Source organism: Papio anubis, chromosome 8, assembly GCF_008728515.1.
Source record: "Papio anubis isolate 15944 chromosome 8, Panubis1.0, whole genome shotgun sequence".
Classification (NCBI taxonomy): domain Eukaryota; kingdom Metazoa; phylum Chordata; class Mammalia; order Primates; family Cercopithecidae; genus Papio; species Papio anubis.
Window position 1 is genome coordinate 26,754,343 of NC_044983.1, and position 18,082 is coordinate 26,772,424.

The following is an 18,082-nucleotide window of genomic DNA, read 5'->3' on the forward strand; positions in this document are numbered from 1 at the left end:
CTATCAACTCTGATTAGCTCTCTTTATCTTTTTTCATTACAATTCTGTTAGTTTTAATTTTTATGTTCTTTGCCTTCATCCTCTTCATCATATTACTTATGTAAGTCACCTCTTTACAAATAATTATTTTTCTTCAGTTAGTCTTTGTTTTCTCACCATTTATTGAGTATAAGCAAATGTGATTTGAAGTCTGCTTCCCAGCTCTCATTCTTTCCCTTGCCACACTCTACTGTTTTTTGTTTGTTTGTTTGTTTTTTTGAGACACAGTTTTGCTCTGTCACCCAGGCTGGAGTGCAGTGGTGTGATCTCGGCTCACTGCACCCTCTGCCTCCCAGGTTCAAGCAGTTCTCCTGCCTCAGCCTCCCGAGTAGCTGGGATTGCAGACGCCTGCCACCATACCTGGCTAATTTTTGTATTTTTGGTAGAGACGCTGTTTTGCCACGTTGGCCAGGCTGATCTCGAACTCCTGACCTCAAGTGATCTGCCCGCCTTGGCCTCCCAAAGTGCTGGGATTACAGGTGTGAGTCACTGCGTCTGGCCCACACTCCTTTTTTATGAGATTTTCTCTTTTTGTGAGCCAAAAAAATTATACAGTCATGGTTATATGTACATTTTAACTAATATGATAGATTTTTTAATAATGGAAAAGGAAAATAACTTTTGTAGCAAAACTAGTCTCTCATTCCCTTATAAAGTTTTTCCAGATTAATAGGCTCATAGGCTATTAGAATAAATCTTAGAATTTACCTATTCCAACTCCTTAATTTTCAGTGGGGAAAATGTATCTATCAGCTTAGAAAACACTGAGGTAAACAAAATGAACAATTCTTCAGGACTTCTCAGAACCTTGAATATATTAATGTCTAATCCCTCAGGGGCAGGGGGAGAGTCTCATAATACCCAATATCTTTTTAAGATATTCTGTGGTAAAATAAAATCGGATAAAATATGGATTACCTGTTAATATCTTCTGGGATAGTAGTGCTCCAAAAAAGCATTTTTGAATATTTATTAGGTGTCAAACACAGTTCTAAGTACTTTACGCTTTTCAACCTGTTTTATCTACTACATTCATGTGTTCCTCCTTAATATTATGTGAATATCTGCCTTTAAGAAGTAGTATGCCATATTGGATAATACATATTGGAAAATGCAAGAAAGGATGTGTTTGTGTATGCAGAATATAAGTCCTAGGTATTGATTCATTTACAAATTTATTGTGTTTTCTATCTAGTTGATCATTGATTTATTTATATAGCTTACTTTACATATTTATGATATTCCTATATCATATACTGTAGATTAAATATCAGTATAATTTTTGATAATTTCTTAGAGCAATTCATTTGTAGAACATTTGTTGATATCTATCATAATATAAATTTACATTGTGTCTCTTGAACTTGTGGAATTCCATTAATACAGTAAAAGTTTTCTGGTTAAATGTTTTGTCAATTTTGATTATACACATATAGTCTTTTCTACTTTTTAAAAAGTCCAGAATATGTGGGAAGAAAATGATAAAACATACTCAGAGGAAAAGCCCTCTTACCCCTGTAAATCAATATAACCACAATTTACGTTTTTTCCATACTTTTTGATCCCTATGTCTCTAGTCTGTTTTCTGTTGAGTATAACAGAATACCTGAAACTGGGTAATTTTTAAAGAAAAGGAATTTATTTCTTACAGTTATGGAGGCTAAGAAGTCCAAGGTTGAAGGGGCCGCATCTGGTGAGGGTCTTCTTCCTGATGGGAACTGCAGAGTCCTGAGTTGATGCAGGGCGTTATATAGCGAGAGGGCTCAAAGTACTAGTTCAGTCCCTCTTCCTCCTTTTATAATGCCACCAGTCCTATTCCTGTGATAACCCATTAATCCATTTATGAGGCAGAGCCCTCATGACCCAACACCTCTTAAAGGTCCCACCTCAATATTCCCCCACTGAGGTTTACGTTTCAGCGTGAGTTTTGGAGGGGACAAACATTCCAACCATATGTAGCAACCACTATGGTAGCTTCTCTTCAGAGAGATGCAGCCCCCTGCCTCCAACCAGGGAACCACATCTCTTGCTCTTGAGTAGTCCCTTTCCTTAAATCGTGCTGGCACTGTGACTTGCCTTTGATTAGTAGAATGCAACAAAAGTGATTCTGTATGACCCCAGGACTTGGCCAAGATCTCCTGGAATGCTTGCTTTGGGAGAGGTCAGCCTCTAGTAAGAAGTCAGACTATCTTGAGACCACAAGATGTGTGGAAGCCCAGGCTAGTCCTAAGCTGTGTAGAAAGACTTCATGAAGGGAGGGAAACAGAAAGAAAGGTGATTGAGAAGATCAATCACAGAGAGAGGGAGAGATCTTCTCAGTCAGCTCCCATCTTTTCCAGCCATCCTAGCTGACATTTGAGTGAAGAAGCCATCCTGTAGGTATGTCCAGCTCAGACTAGCATCCAGATGATTCCAGCCCCAGCCATCATCTGACTGCAGCTACATGTGAGAGCCCAAGTGGGAATCACCCAGCTGAGCCCAGTCAATTCACAGAACTGAGAGAGAATAAATTCTTGCTTTAAGCCATTAAGTTTTGGTGTAGTTTTTTACACAGTCATAGATGGCCAGAACAGTGCATATTGGTATATTAAAAAACATACCAAAAGTCATATTTAATATATGTATAAATAATGTTATAGATATTATAGTCATGCACCACATAACAGTGTTTCAGTCAACCATGGACCGCATATGGGACTATGGTGTTCCCATAAGATTATAATGTTGTATTTTTATTTTACCCTTTCTATGTTTAGATACCCAAATATTTAATATTGTGATACAATTGTTTGCACTATTCAGTACAGTAACCTGCTGTACAAGTTTGTAGCCTAGGAGCAATAGGCTATACCATAAAGCCTAGGTGTGTAGTGGGCTATACCATCGAGGTTTAGTCTAACTACACTCTGATATTCGCAGAATGACAAAATTGCCTAATGACGCATCACTCAGAACATATCCCTATTGTCAAGTGACACATATCCCTATTGTCAAGTGACTGTATAATTTTGAAACATAAATGGTGATCATATTTGGCACATCGGTCTACACCTAGTTGTGTGCTGTAGCTGGCTCTCAGGCCTGTAAGAGGCAACTCCACGTTCAGTGATATCACACTGGTTGCTTGAAAATGACCATCGAAGTTGGCAGATGCTGCAAATCAGGGCTTCCCTTGACCCAGAGAGCCAGTTGTTGAACTTTTACCAGCACACCACTGTCTGTATTTTCCTTTTTTCATTTACATTATTTTTTTGAATGACTGTTTATTTGGTAATTTGGATGTACCATAATTTATTTAAACAATCCCCTATTATTGACCTGTTATTTCTTTAGGATGTTATTTCTCAAAATAGAATTGCTGAATCAAATGGAATATACATTTAAATTTTTTATAAGTTTTACAAGATTGTGTACTAGTAAGGTTATACCAGTTTACCAACAGTGAGGGTGTTTCCCAGTGCCCCACCCAGCACTTATTTTTATATTTAGAATCTTCATACATATATTTTTTTAAATTGTTTTTTTATCTTTAAGAATTTTTAATGGTTCGAGGCTGGGCGTAGTGGCTCACGCCTGTGATCCCAGCACTTTGGGAGGCTGAGGTGGGCGGATCACATGGTCAGGAGATCGAGACCATCCTAGCTAACACGGTGAAAATCCATCTCTACTAAAAATACAAAAAATTAGCTGGGCATGGTGGCGGGTGCCTGTAGTCCCAGCTACTCTGGGAAGCAGGAGAATGGCATGAACCCAGGAGGCGGAGCTTGCAGTGAGCCAAAATCGTGCCACTGCACTCCAGCCTGGGCGACAGAGCAAGACTCTGTCTCAAAAAAAAAAAAAAAAGTTTTTACTGGTTCGAAACCCAAAAGCTACAAAAGTATATGGGAAAAGTCTCTCTTCTATCACTGCCTGTGCTTCCCAGCTTCCCAGTGCCCCTCTATAAAATTCCAAGTAAAATTCCAAGGGTTACTTGGAATTTTATAAGGAATTTGTATATCCTCTTTCAGTGGTATTCATGCGTGTACAGACAAGTATATTCCTTTGCTCCCTCTTTCTTTTACTCACTTGGTAGCTCCCACACACACTTCCCCACCTTGCTCTTGTCATTTAATGATATATTGGAGATCAATACCAAAAGAGAAAACTCTTCCTCAGTATCTTTTCATGCCCTCATGGTATTCCATTGAGTGGATAAATCATACTGCTTCTAATATTTTACTATTGGTATATGATATATGTACAATACTTGAACATACATCATTTCACATATATATATGAATATATAGCATACATTTTTAAAATAGTTGCTTAATCAAAGGGCATAACTTTGATAGATATTGCCAAATTGTCTTTTATAGAGGTTTATGAATTTACCTCTCCATCGCCAATATATGAGAGTATTCGTCCACACATTTGCTAATGCAATATACTGTCAGACTTTCAGATCTTACCTATTTGATAGGTTGAAAAGTAGAACCAGCATATAATTAACTATGAGTCTGAGCTCTAGATCTGTCTTTTGTTTTCTGTAAATTGTTGATATAGTTTGCCTGTTTTTCTTCGGGTCATGGGCTTTTTTAGTTGTAGGAGTTTATTACTCATTAACGAAATTAGCCCTTTTATCTGCCATATAATTTGCAACAATTTTATATCAGCTTTTTAATTGTATTTTGGCTGCTGTTAACAATAGTTATGGCCATGCAGAAATGTGGGATTTTATCTGGCATAGTTGTTTCTTTCTTTCTTTCTTTCTTTTTTTTTTTTTTTTGAGACAGAGCCTAGCTCTGTCGCCCAGGCTGGAGTGCAGTGGCATGATCTCAGCTCCCTGCAACCTCTGCCTCCCAGGTTCAAACAATTCTCCTGTCTCAGCCTCCCAACTAGCTGGGACTACAGGTGCCCACCATCACACCTGGCTAAATTTTGTATTTTTAGTAGAGACAGGGTTTCACCATATTGGTCAGGCTGGTCTCGAACTCCTGACATCAGGGGATCTGCCTGCCTCGGCCTCCCAAAGCACTGGGATTACAGATGGGAGCTACTGCGCTTGGCTCACTTGTCTCTTTTTGATGGCTTATAAGTTTTGTGTCATTGTTAGAAAGTAACTCCTCATCTCTCTCCCCGAAATAAAAGCTTTCATCTACAACTTTAACTTTATGGTTTTTTTTGTTGTTAATTTTTTTCTTACGTTTGTATTTTTGTTTTTTTGTTTTTATTTAATTATTTATTTCCTTTGAGATGGGATCTTGCTGTGTTGCCCGGGCTGGAGTGCAGTGGCGCCATGCAGCCTCTGCCTCCTGGGCTCAAGCGAGCCACCTGCCTCAGCCTCCCTAAGTGCTGGGATTACAGGCCTGAGCCACTGCGCCTGGCCTGAATTTTTGATCTTTTAGAAATTCATCTAGGTATGAAATATGGTATGACTTCACAGCTGTTTTTTTCTAGAAGCGTGTCCAGAATCCATTTATTGAATAAACATATTTTTTCTGAATGGTTTGAAATGTCACTTACTTAAGTACTGCTTATATTAAACACTGTATACCATAATTACACAGCTTTAATTATTATACCTTAATGATCTATTTTTCTTCTCTTTCAGGACTTTCCTGTTCTTGTTTGTTTTTCCCTATAAACTTTAAAATCAACTTGTCTAATTCTCATATAACTCTTGGTATTTTTATTGGAATTTTGGAATTTGATAACTAAATCAAGGAGAATCTCCTTTCTTATGATAAATTATTTCTAACTAAGAACATGTTTGAAGTGGGGTGTGTTTTAAAACATCTTCAAATAGATCATTTTTCGTATTAAATTTATTCTTAGGTGTTTTGTCTCTTTTGTTATAGTTTGTATTAGTATGCTAGGGCTACCATAATGAGACCACAGACTGGGTAGCTTAAACAACAGAAACTAATTTTCTCACAGTTCTAGAAGCTGCAAGTCCAGGATGAAGGTGCTGGCAGGTTTGGTTTCCTCTCAAGTCTCTCTCCTTGGCTTGTAGACGGGAGCCTGCTTGCTGTGTCCTCACATGGTCTTTCTCTGTGTGTACACATCCCTGGTGTCTTTATGTCCAAATTTCCTCCTCTTATAAGGATATCAGCCAGATTGGGTTAGGATCTACCCACATAACCTTAATTACCTCTTTGAAGGCCCCACCTCCAAATACAGTCACATTCTGAGGTACTGGGAGTTAGGGCTTCAACATACGAATTTGGATAGAGGAGACAGTTTAGCCCATAACAATGGTAAATGAAAAATTTTCTTTCTTATATCTACTAATTGATATTTATATATGTGAAAGTTATTTGTGTATTTTATTTCATACCTAGCCACCCCGCTTATAATTTATAATAGTTTTTACTTTATTCTCTTAGTTTTTCCAGGTATAAAATTATATTATTTATGAATAACGATCACATTGCCTCCTCCTTTCTAGTTTTTATAACCTTTATTTCTTTAATTGCAGTCTAGAGCTGTTGAAATGGTTAACTAAGAGTGGTGGCAGTAGATACTCTTCTTGTATCCCATATTTTAATGAAAATATTTCTGGTGACTTTTGGTGTTTCTATTAAGCATGATGTTTGCTTTTGGATTGTGATATAGATATATAGCGTCTTTAAGGACTCCATCTATTTGTATTTTATTACAGTTCTTAAAAATCAAGAGTGAATATTTTTATCAAATGCCTTTGTGGCATTTATGAAGATGATCATATGTTTTCCCTTTGATCTAATAATATGTTGAATTTATAAATAAATTTACTGATATTGAACCATGCTTGCATTCCCCTGTTTGGTCCTGGCCTATTCTTTTAATTTGCTGTTCAATTCTGTTTGCATACAAATTCCTAAATGAGACATAAATAAATAGTTTCTTTATGGAGCCTTTGTTAAGTATGATTTTATTCTTGCTTTATATCAATAATTTTAATAGCTTTCTTTTTGTGTGTTTTCAGACAATTTGAAATTATGTATTCTTTAATGGTTTATTAGCATTTTCCTATGAAACTCTTGGGTCTAGTGCTTTCTGAGAGGAGGTGGCTCTTTGACAACTTTATTTCTTCTATAATATATCTGTTTAAATTTTTTTATTTCCTCTGGAGTCAATTTTGTTAAATTACATTTTCCTATCATTTGTTTCCATTGGTTTTCAAGTCTGTTTGCATGGAATTGAGCAAAGTAGTCTTTTTAAGATTATTTAATTTTTCTCTATTTGCATCTGTTTATTATCGTTTCTGTGTCTGTGTATTTGCTGTTTTCTTCCCTTTGTTTTGATTAGACTGGAGTCTGGACTATTCCTTTTTCAGTAACCAACTTTGGGTTATTCTGCTATTTTTTGTCTTAACAAATACTTTATTTCTTCTTTTATCTTTTTTTTTTTTTTTTTTTTTTTTTGGAGACAGAGTCTTACTCTATTGCCCAAGCTGGAGTGCACAGTAGCACAATCTTGACTCACTGCAACCTCCACCTCCCCGGTTCAACTGATTCTTCCTGTCTCAGCCTCCCGAGTACCTGGGACTACAGGTGCCTGCTACCACGCCCGGCTAATTTTTGTATTTTTAATAGAAATGGGGTTTCGCCATGTTGGCCAGGCTGGTCTTGAACCCCTGACCTCAGGTGATCTGCCTGCCTCAGCCTCCCAAAGTGCTGGGATTACAGCCACCACACCCAGTCTATTCTTCATTTTCTTTTCCTATAAAGGTTTGCTTTATTGATTGATAATACAATTGATATTTCTAGTTAGTCATTATTCTATTGATTTGATTTAAGGCTTTTTGTTCTATAGAAGTTTTAAATTTTTAATAGTCAAAACTATCAGTCTTTTCCTTTTATTGCATCTTATTTTCACATTACTCTTTTAAAAAGTTCATCTACATCACCACCACCCTTCCCCCGCCATTGTACAAATGCTCTTCATTCTTTCGTGTTTTAGAAGATGACTAATGTCAGCCAAGTGTCTATCATCATATCTATCTAGATAGATAGATATGTCTCAATGTATAGAGTATAAATTTATTGTCAAATTTTCAGGAGTGTGTTTTTTCCACATAATAAGAAAATTACCTATAAAACCTTATAAGTGAGAACATCAAATTTGTAGAATTATTTTACTCTTACTTTATTTAAAAGATTTTGGGTCGGGTGCGGTGGCTCATGCCTGTAATCCCAGCACTTTGGGAGGCTGAGGCAGCAGATCACCTGCAGCCTGACCAACATGGTGAAACCCCCTCTCTACTAAAAATGCAAAAATTACCTGGGCATGTTAGCACATGCCTGTAATCCTAGTTACTTGTGAGGCTGAGGCAGGAGAATTGCTTGAACGTGGGAGGCAGAGGTTGCAGTGAGCCAAGATCACACCATTGCACTCTAGCCTAGGTGACAAAAGCAAAACTCAGTCTCAAAAAAAAAAAAAGAAAAGAAAAGAAAAAGAAGAAAAATATTTCATAATGGCCTTTAATAGAAAGTTATTTTTATATATTTAAGATGCTTTTCTTTCTGTTCTTCCAGGTTACTCAAATGAGTCGTCCAGACTTGATTCTCTTTCTGATGAAATACTTGATGGCTCTCATAGTTGGCATTCCCTCTGTATTTTGGGTTGGAAGCAAAAAGACATGCTTTGAATGGGCCAGTTTTTTTCATGGTCGTAGGAAAAAAGAGTAAGTTGAAATAAATTATCACAGTGTTCACAAACCTCACATTTACGTAATTTTTTTTGTGTTGCTTGTGTTAAAATGATTTGGATTTGGAGAATTATTCAAACAAGACTATAACATTTTCAGCAGTATCCAGTTATGATTGGCACAGTAGCATGTCTTAATTTAAAACTAAAAACTTATTTTGAGAAGATGGCCAAGTAGTCCCGAAGATGACCAAGCCTCCTGTACTAATTCAGAGTATTTGAAGGAAGTCCAGTCTTTGTGAAAAAAATTCAAATTGTAATTTTCTTAAAAGCAAATTAATGCTTTTCTCTACATTCTTATCTGATCTTCATGATATTCCTTTGAAGGTTGACATATATTCTTATCTCTCTTTTACAAATGAGAAAACCAAGATAGTGGTTAAGTGCTTGGCCAAAGTCACACAGGTATTTACTGATAAGAGCTAGATAAACTTCTGTCTCCAGTTGTCCATTGTTCTTCCAAGTGTACCAAAAGTGACATAAAGAAATACTCTTATTCCATTCTAATATAGTACATGTTAAAGCCAAATAGAAAAATGGTATTAGTAGATTAATTGAAATGTGTTAGAGGTTGTTTAATTCATAGTTGGCCATACTGCATATTACAGTGTGATTTGAGGGCATATTTAAGGAATCTTTAAGTGTTTGTACCTTAGTTTGTAAAACAAAACAAAACAAGACCCTTCGGTTTTCACAGTGGAACAAATGATTTCAAACTCTACTTAGTTTTAAGTCTCATAGGTATCTCTATCTGAGTTATCGCAAACTCTGAGTTAGTGGATTCTATATTTCTTATGATTTTACTTAACCTAGGATCCATGAAAGAATGATTTTTTCGTGGGGTAGTCTGTAAATATTTTAAAATTATATGTAGAATGTGCCTAGTATTGGTTAATGTCATTTTCTCATATGATACAATTTGAAGTTACTTTAGTTTCTGCCTCACTAATAAAGTTTATATTCACTAAAATACCAGTAATTAACAATTTCTGTTACACAAATTATATTAACAACACAGTTTAATATACAGTCAGCCTTTTGTATCTGGGGGTTCCATATCAGTGGATTCAACCAACAATGGATCAAAAATATTTGGGAAAAAAAAATTCAAGAAAATTCCAAAAAGCAAAACTTGAATTTGCTGCATGCTGAGCACTACACTGAATCTATGCAAATAAAGTGAGGTACTGTAAGTAATCTAGAGGTGATTTAAAGTATACAAGAGGTTGTATGCAAATACTACGCCATTTTATATAAGGACTTGAGCATCCTCGAATTTTGGTACCTACAGGGGGTCTTGGAACCACTGTCGTGAGGAAATTGAGGGACGACTGTATACATTTCTTATTCTGATATCTGAGACTGCTACTAGTGATATCAGATAATGCATTTCTCCTTTAAATATAATTTCGTAGAGCAGAGAAGGAAAGAAGGGGATGAGCTCACTCAATAGCAACCAAAAACATTTATCTTCTAGGCATATTCATTCTTTGAACAACGAGAACACTTGGACACAGGAAAGGGAACATTACACACTGGGGCCTGTTGTGGGGAGGGAGTAGGGGGGAGGGATAGCATTAGGAGATATACCTAATGTAAATGACGAGTTAATGGGTACAGCACACCAACATGGCACAGGTATACGTATGTAACAAACCTGCATGTTGTGCACATGTACCCTAAAACTTAAAGTATAATAAAAAAAAACAAAAAAAAGAAAGTCTTGTTGAATGCTTACTATGTGCCACCAACTACTTTTGGATACCAGTGATTTGATAGCAAACAGAACAGGCCAAGACCCTGCTCTCTTAGAGTTTCCTCCCTTTTGGGATTTACTGTGATTTATTTGTGTATTCTTTGGAAAACTGTATTGTAATCACAGTAAAACACGATGCTGAGGAAAGGACTTGAATTAAACATTCCTGGACACCTCTGGGCCATATATAAATAATTCTGTAATAGAGTTGCATTAGAAATTTCAGATAGAGCTAAACTGAAGCTTTCCTCAGAGAGATTTATCCTGGATAGTTTGCGGGGATACTGGTTGGGCCCAAATCCTTTTGAAACTGGTTAAAACTCTCGGGCCCTTCCATTTGGATTTCTGCAGCTGTGGATTTCCAACCAACAGTCCTTGTCATCTTCCAAGCCAGAATGTGCTCTGAGCTGGAGTGGCAGCCCCTTATTCTGGCATTCAAGAGTGTGGGCACCCTTTGGCTATTTCTAGCATTTGTCTGGTTAGCCTTTGGGAAACGACTATAAGATAATCATAATAATGGGTACTAATTTATTGGGCATATTTAATACTCAAAGACTGTTCTAAGCACTTTACACATTAAATCGTTTAATGCTGTAAACAGCCTTGTGAGGGAGGACATCATTTTACAGATAAGGAAACTGAGGCATAGAACCAAGATTTCATAACAAGTGATTGCTGACATATAGATTCAAACCCAAACAGTCTGACTCCAGAGCTTTGCTTTTAACTGCTTTGTTATACTATGCTGTAGACTAGTTTCTAACATTGTGCTAATCAAATTAATGTTCTCCCCTTAAGTGAAGCCAGATTTAAGACCATACTTATGCTAATAATTCTGACATAGATTTAAATATTTTTAGAAATCCTCTTTTGGATTACCTGGGTCATTTCACTTAATTTCTCTGGACATTATCTGTAAAATGAGGGGACAAACCTTCACCATTTGAACGTGAGTTAAACTTTTGGGACAACTAGAAGTCAGTTTTAACCAAGTTTAGAAAATAAAGTCAACAACCAAGAATGACTTGGTAGGATGTATGTATATATGTGAATAAGGTCATTGATGACAGAGGAACGAATCCAGATTTTTTTTTTTCCCACTGTTTTTGACTTGTTCTTTTTTCTGTCATGTTTTTGACACTTTGTTTTCCAGATATATATAAACACTGTTTTATCATTACCTTGTAATTAGCCTCTAAGACTTTAAACTTAAGTTTGATCCTTGACTGTTGGTTTTGTTGTGTGATTTTTTGAAAGTTCTTTAATCTCTTAAAACTTTAGTTTCTTTGTCTATGAAATGGGGATTATAATGTCTGTTATTAATAGATATCCAATATTCCCTTAGAAATATACTCTTAGGACATGAATCTCTGTAATGATGACATTATTAAGGGGATTCAAAGAAGAATATATATAAAGTACTCGATAAATACTAGACTTCCTTCAGCCCACCTACCCCAACATGAAAAACAACAGCAATAATGACAATCCTTTTGTAATGTGAAAATTTATAATATATGTAATTTCTCAATATATGATCCAGTCTTTACATGCTGGAGTTTTATTTTTGAAGTGAAATTGATGATCTGATTTTAACTTTATGATTTTTCATAGTAAGTCCTTTATTTACATAATCCAAGACACTAACCTTTACAACTGTTTAGCTCATGTATTAATTTAATTACTGCCTTGTTCATCATCATAAGCCATCTTTCTACTTAATCCTTTGATAGCAGTTAGAATTTTTTGTTTTTGACAATAATTTTTCCCCTAAATGTTTCCCTTTAAGCTTCTAATATGTCTGAGACTTAATCGTAACTTTAATTTTTCATTTTGTTTTATTCTAATTATGACTGCTCATGTTTATTCCAGCACTAGACAACTGCTTCTGCATAAAATCAACTCGTACACTAAAACAACTGCTCTTACAACTTAAATGTTGTATCCATGCTACAGTGAAGCCTCTACTAGTTATATGAACCATGCAAGAAAACAATTTTTCTATTTTAGAGTTATATCTTCATAATAGTTCAGTATCTTGAGAATGACAAATTTCTTTGGCTGAAAGGGACCTTTTAGAAATGATGAAATTGTATACCTTCATTTTATAGATGAAGAAATGAAAGGAAGAGGAGATAATGACATGCTTAAGATCACGTTTTTGTTGATAAAGTTGGAACTAAAATCCTGATTTCCTTATTCTAACACAGGCCTTTTTCCATCATACCACCTTAGGGGACAGATTGACATGGATTGTTGTTATAGTCTTTCCTCTGTCAACAATGTTTCTTCATATCAGTCCTATAGATCTAATTTGGCGAGCAATTAATTTCAAGAATAATATCAGTGTTGCACAGAAGTATTGCTTATTGGTCTGTGGGAAGATTGGTATGTATGTTAAACTTACTATTTTGTTGTCTAGGATAGTGAATGAGAGCCGACAGGTACTCCAGGAACCTGATTTTGCTCAGTCTCTCCTGAGGGATCCAAATACTCCTATCATAAGAAAGTCAAGGGGAACTTCCACTCAAGGAACATCCACCCATGCTTCTTCAACTCAGCTGGCTATGGTGGATGATCAAAGAAGCAAAGCAGGCAGCGTCCACAGCAAAGTGAGCAGCTACCACGGCAGCCTCCACAGATCACGTGATGGCAGGTGAGTTTTGTTAGTAGTGTAGTTTATTTCATAAGCTGAATTATGGTCATACAGCTTAAGAAAGAAGAGCAGCCAATTCTGAAATAGAAGTTGAACATAATTAAGCCTTTGAACTTTGCTAGATAGAGTTGTCCAGACTATGGTCAGACTTAAAGTCAGTCAGAGTCATTTAGATTTGATGCGGTAAGCAATATGGGAGTTATTGCAGGGGATTGAGCAGGGAGAAGACAGGGTAAAAGTGGTTATTTTAGTAAGACTAATTTAGTAAACAATTATGGAACACCTACTACATCTGGCACTGTACTAGGCCCTAAGAATACAAAGATGACTTAGGCATGATCTTTGCTCTTAATAAGCTCACAGTCTATTTAGAAAGAAGTGTAGTCAGTTTGTGGTTTAGAACATGGATCTGGAATGATAAGCCTCAGTTTCCTTATTTATAAAATGAAAATAGTAATATCTGCCTCTTTAATAATGTTGTACAAATTAAATGAGATAGCCTACCTAATTCCTTGGAACAGTGCCTGCCTCAGCGAGTACCTCATATCAGCTTCTATTATTATTGTAATTGACAAAGTAACATATAAGTATGATAGTATAGTTCAGGAGTTAGCAAACGTTTTCCGTAAAGAGTCAGATAGTAAATATTTTAGGCCTTATGAGCCATATGGTCTCCATTGCAACTATTTGAGTCTGCTGTTGTAGCATGAAAGCAGTCGTAGACAATATGTAGTCAAATAGAAGTAATTGCATTCCAATAAAACTTTATTTGCAAAAATAGGATTTGGCCAGCAGGCCTTAGTTTGCCAACCCCTGTTTACTAGGTACAGTAGTAGCATAGAGGAGGGAGTGATTAATTCTGGTGGCTGGGGAGGGGTTGGTTTCACAGAGAAAATGTTTGAGAGAAGCCTGGCTGTGCGTTTCTTGTTAAATTTGAAAAATGAGACACTAGAATTAGAAACTGCTTGGGATTTTTTCAGTAATTTATTTGAGAGATGATAAAAGCTTTTAGGAGAATGGTGGCAGTGGGAGGAGAGGAAGAGCTGACCTGAAAGATATTTAGAAAGAAGAAATGATGTAGCCAGATGTGGTGGCAGGCGCCTATAATCCCAGCTACTCAGGAGGCTGAGGCAGAAGAATCACTTGAACCCCGGGAGGTGGAGGTTGGAGTGAGCTGACATCATGCCACTGCACTCCAGCCTGGGCAACAAGAGCAAAACTCTGTCTCAAAAAAAAAAAAAAAAAAAAAAGGAAGAAGAAGAAAGAAGAAATGATAGAGATTGGTAAGAAATTAATATTAGCAGCTAGAGAAAAGGAATGTGCTAAAGACTTTTTTGGGATTTTTTTGTTTGTTTGTTTTAAGATTTCTAGTTTGGGAAACTGAAAGAATGGAAATTATAATACCTGAAAATGACAGGATTCTGTGTTCACTTGAAAACATCTGTTTCCACAGCTGTTTCTGTCCTGTCAGTCTCAGTCTTCTCCCTGTCCTCCTAGTGTAGGATCCGATTCTCTGTACTTTCCTTTTTTAATCTTCTGTTTTTTCCTCTTAACTTGTTTTCTTTTACTTTCTGTTGGTCAGCTACCCTGTGTTTAAAAGAGCAGCAGTCTTTCTTTGATGCTGATGTATCTTGTATCCATTTCCTTTTCCTTTCCTGGCTAAATTTTGGAAATAACTATTTTGAATATTTTTCTTCCTAATCCATCCTTTATGCCTTGAAAATGTAGTCTTTTTCTCCTCTCTACCTGCCTGAACTGTACCCTCTAACATCACCAGTGACTTCATTTTAACCACAAGGATCCTTTCTCCTTCCTTCCTCCTTTTGTTCCACTTAGCGCTCCTATATGAGAAGCATTCTTCTAAGTGCTGAGGATGCAGAGAAGGAAGACAAAAGAGTAAACAGTCAATTACAATACACTTCAGTAGGTATAGTAAAAATGTGTACAGGGTGCATTGGGATATCAGAGAAGAAAACCATTTAATAAATCATAGAAAGTGAAAGCTTCGCAAGAGATGTCTCTTCTACTTTCAATAGGATTCAGAGGAGGCAGTTGGGAGTTAAAGACAAGGAAACAGCACATGCAGAGGCAACGAAGACAGGCAGGTAGTTAGGTACGTGGGTATGGCTAGAGCATAGACTGCATGTTTCGGCAACTGACGGAGAGGAATTCATACTGAGGAGTTTGCATTTTTCCCTGACAGCAGTGAGAAACTATCATAGGACTTCAGGCATTGAAGTGAGAAAATCAGATTTGTATTTTAGAAAAATCACTTGGCAATAGCATCGGAATGAAGAAAATTGTGAGTAAGACTAGTTAGGAAGTTTCTACAGTAATTTAGGGGTCCCAGCTAAAAATACTGATAAGGAGGGAGGGAATCAGAATTCTTTTAAAATATATTTATCAGTCACCACCCTCCATGAACTCAGCTTTATTTGACGTTATCGGCCTTATCCTTTCTTTCTTTCTTTCTTTCTTTCTTTCTTTCTTTCTTTCTTTATTTATTTATTTATTTATTTATTTATTTATTTATTTATTTTTTGAGGCCGAGACTCACTTTGTTGCCCAGGCTGGAGTGCAGTGGTACTATCTCAGCTCACTGCAACCTCTGCCTGCCAGGTTCCAGCGATTCTCATGCTTCAGCCCCCTGAGTAGCTAGGATTACAGGTGTGTGCCACCACACTCAGCTAATTTTTTTTTTATTTTTATTAGAGACGGGGTTTTGACATGTTGGTCAGGCTGGTCTCGAACTCCTGGCCTCAAGTGATCTCCCCATCTCAGCCTCCCAAAGAGCTGGCACAGGCATGAGCCACGATGTCCGGCCTGGCCTTATCCTTTCAATGATGAATGAATAATTATTTATAGTATAATATCTATGCATGTGACATACTATGTATAAAGATGTATATGGAAGGAAAGTAAGATGTAATTTATGCATTCTAGGAGCATATAACTTTATAGGAAAGATAAGATGTGTATGGAAGAAAAGTAACATGTAATTTATGCATTCTAGGAGCATATAACCTTATAGGAAAGATAAGACATATACATATGAACCAATTAAATAATAGCACAAGCCAGGATATAATTAAGACAGTGAGTGTTAAAGATAATAGATGTAGAACTGCAGGAAAGAGAAAGGTCAGATTGGTTCATGAAAATATCTTAGAGGAGATAAGTAGGGTGAATGAACAGTAAAAGATGAGTTTATATTAAGTAGAGAATTTCTGAGGGCAGTTAAAAATAGATTTCAGCCACTCTCATCTGAATAGAGCTGTAGCTTAGATAAGAAAGTTTACAATCATCAATATGAGGTAGTTGGCAATTAAAATTGTGAGCTAGAATCCCTTGAGTCACTATTAAAAAAAGAACAACAGGCCAAAAACAAGACCTTGGGAAATATTCACAGTAATAATAATACAGGAAGAAGAACAATGGGCATGTGAGTCAGAGAAATTGCTTATCATTCTTTTTGTTATGATCTATTTTCTGTATAATTGTCTTTCCTCAGCTAAGTTTGCAGCTTCTAGAGAATAAGAACTAAGTGACACCACATTCCTTCACAGTATCTAGCACAGTGCTAGGCATGTATATAGTAGGGAATGTACACATCTATCAAATAAATAATGACTTTAGAAATAATGTGGATGTTTCCCAGAAATTCAGGAGCCAGAATGACAGTGGCACCCTACTGAAGGTGTTTTGTAATGTGGCGCACGAGTACTCATACTGTAGGACTCTTTGCTGTACCTAGAACTTTAAGGCAGATTTGAGAGATTCCAAGACTATGGTGAACCAGAAGTCTGAACAAGGATTGTCGTAATTTGAAAAGCCATCTCATGGAGATTTCCTTCTGCTTCAGTCAGTTTTTAACTTTGTGTGTCAACACTATGTTTTGGTCATTTTCTAATCATCTCATTGGCTGTGGGATCTCTCTCTCTCTCACACACACACACACACACACACACACACACACACACACACACACTTCCCAATACTCACTCTGGCCCAGATTCTTTGCTGGATAATTAGTGATCTCTGTGCTATAGAAAACAGAATAGGCTGAGGTGAATACACCTACACACATATGTCAGCTTCAAAGAATAAGTAATTGGTGGTTAGATGAGAGAGTGGGTGAAAAAGGAAGTGAATAAGTAGGTAGGTGGAGGTTTGGGAATGAATGATTAGGTTGGTAAGTGGGTGCCATGACAAGAAAAAGCTAGGGAATAAATAAGGAGGTATTAGTAAAACTACAGTTAATTCAGTTATTTAGATTAGTGATAGCAAATACTATGGAAACTGAAAAAGAGTCAGTCGTCTTCAAGGTTTTTTTATGTTGACTTTGGAAGGCACCACAGTATCTTTTTGACAATAGCAGCAAATTAACCATCCTAATTGTTTTGTCTAAGCTTATATTAAAATTTATTTACATTTTCACATTGTGTTTTAGAGTCAGTGGTCACAGTGGTTTAAATGACTGTCAAAAAATAAACTTGGTAACTCCTACATATACAGTTGAGATTAAACAGTATATTTAAATTTACTTTTCTATGTAGTTGACTCTTAATTATCCATGGGCAGGTTGTTCATATTCTAAAATGTTTTGTGGATGGCCATATGTGTCACTTAAGGAATTTAGATAAAATTATTCAATATAGTAAATTTTTCTATGAAAAATACATTATTTGAGTTTTTGTCACTCAAAGCTTTATATTTCATTTTAGAAAATGCTCAGCTTATATTTTTATATAGTGACTTTTAAAAGATAACTTTATATCATTACTAGAAAACTGCATCATATTTTGCTCTTTTCATTTGCCATATTTATTTGAGACAGACGCTTGGGTAGCCATTGAGAGGTGAAAGATCTCCAAATCAGCTGCCAAGTCATATTTGGAAACTTGGAAAAATCTTCTACTCAGTTTTAAGGCAACAACCATTATGCAAAATAATAATTA

General features: G+C 36.2%; 1 protein-coding gene across 6 annotated transcripts in view; it reads left to right on the plus strand.

Annotated features, from left to right (window-relative positions):
• The window catches only part of FZD3 (frizzled class receptor 3), a 73,229-nt gene that overhangs the window by 49,371 nt on the left and 5,776 nt on the right, over positions 1 to 18,082 (plus strand). For all 6 annotated transcript variants that reach the window (XM_009212769.3, XM_009212770.4, XM_017961892.3 and 3 more), the window contains 2 exons: positions 8,541 to 8,689; positions 12,891 to 13,124. In XM_009212769.3, coding sequence (XP_009211033.1) covers positions 8,541 to 8,689; positions 12,891 to 13,124 — 383 coding nt within the window. The remainder of the gene's footprint in view (positions 1 to 8,540; positions 8,690 to 12,890; positions 13,125 to 18,082) is intronic.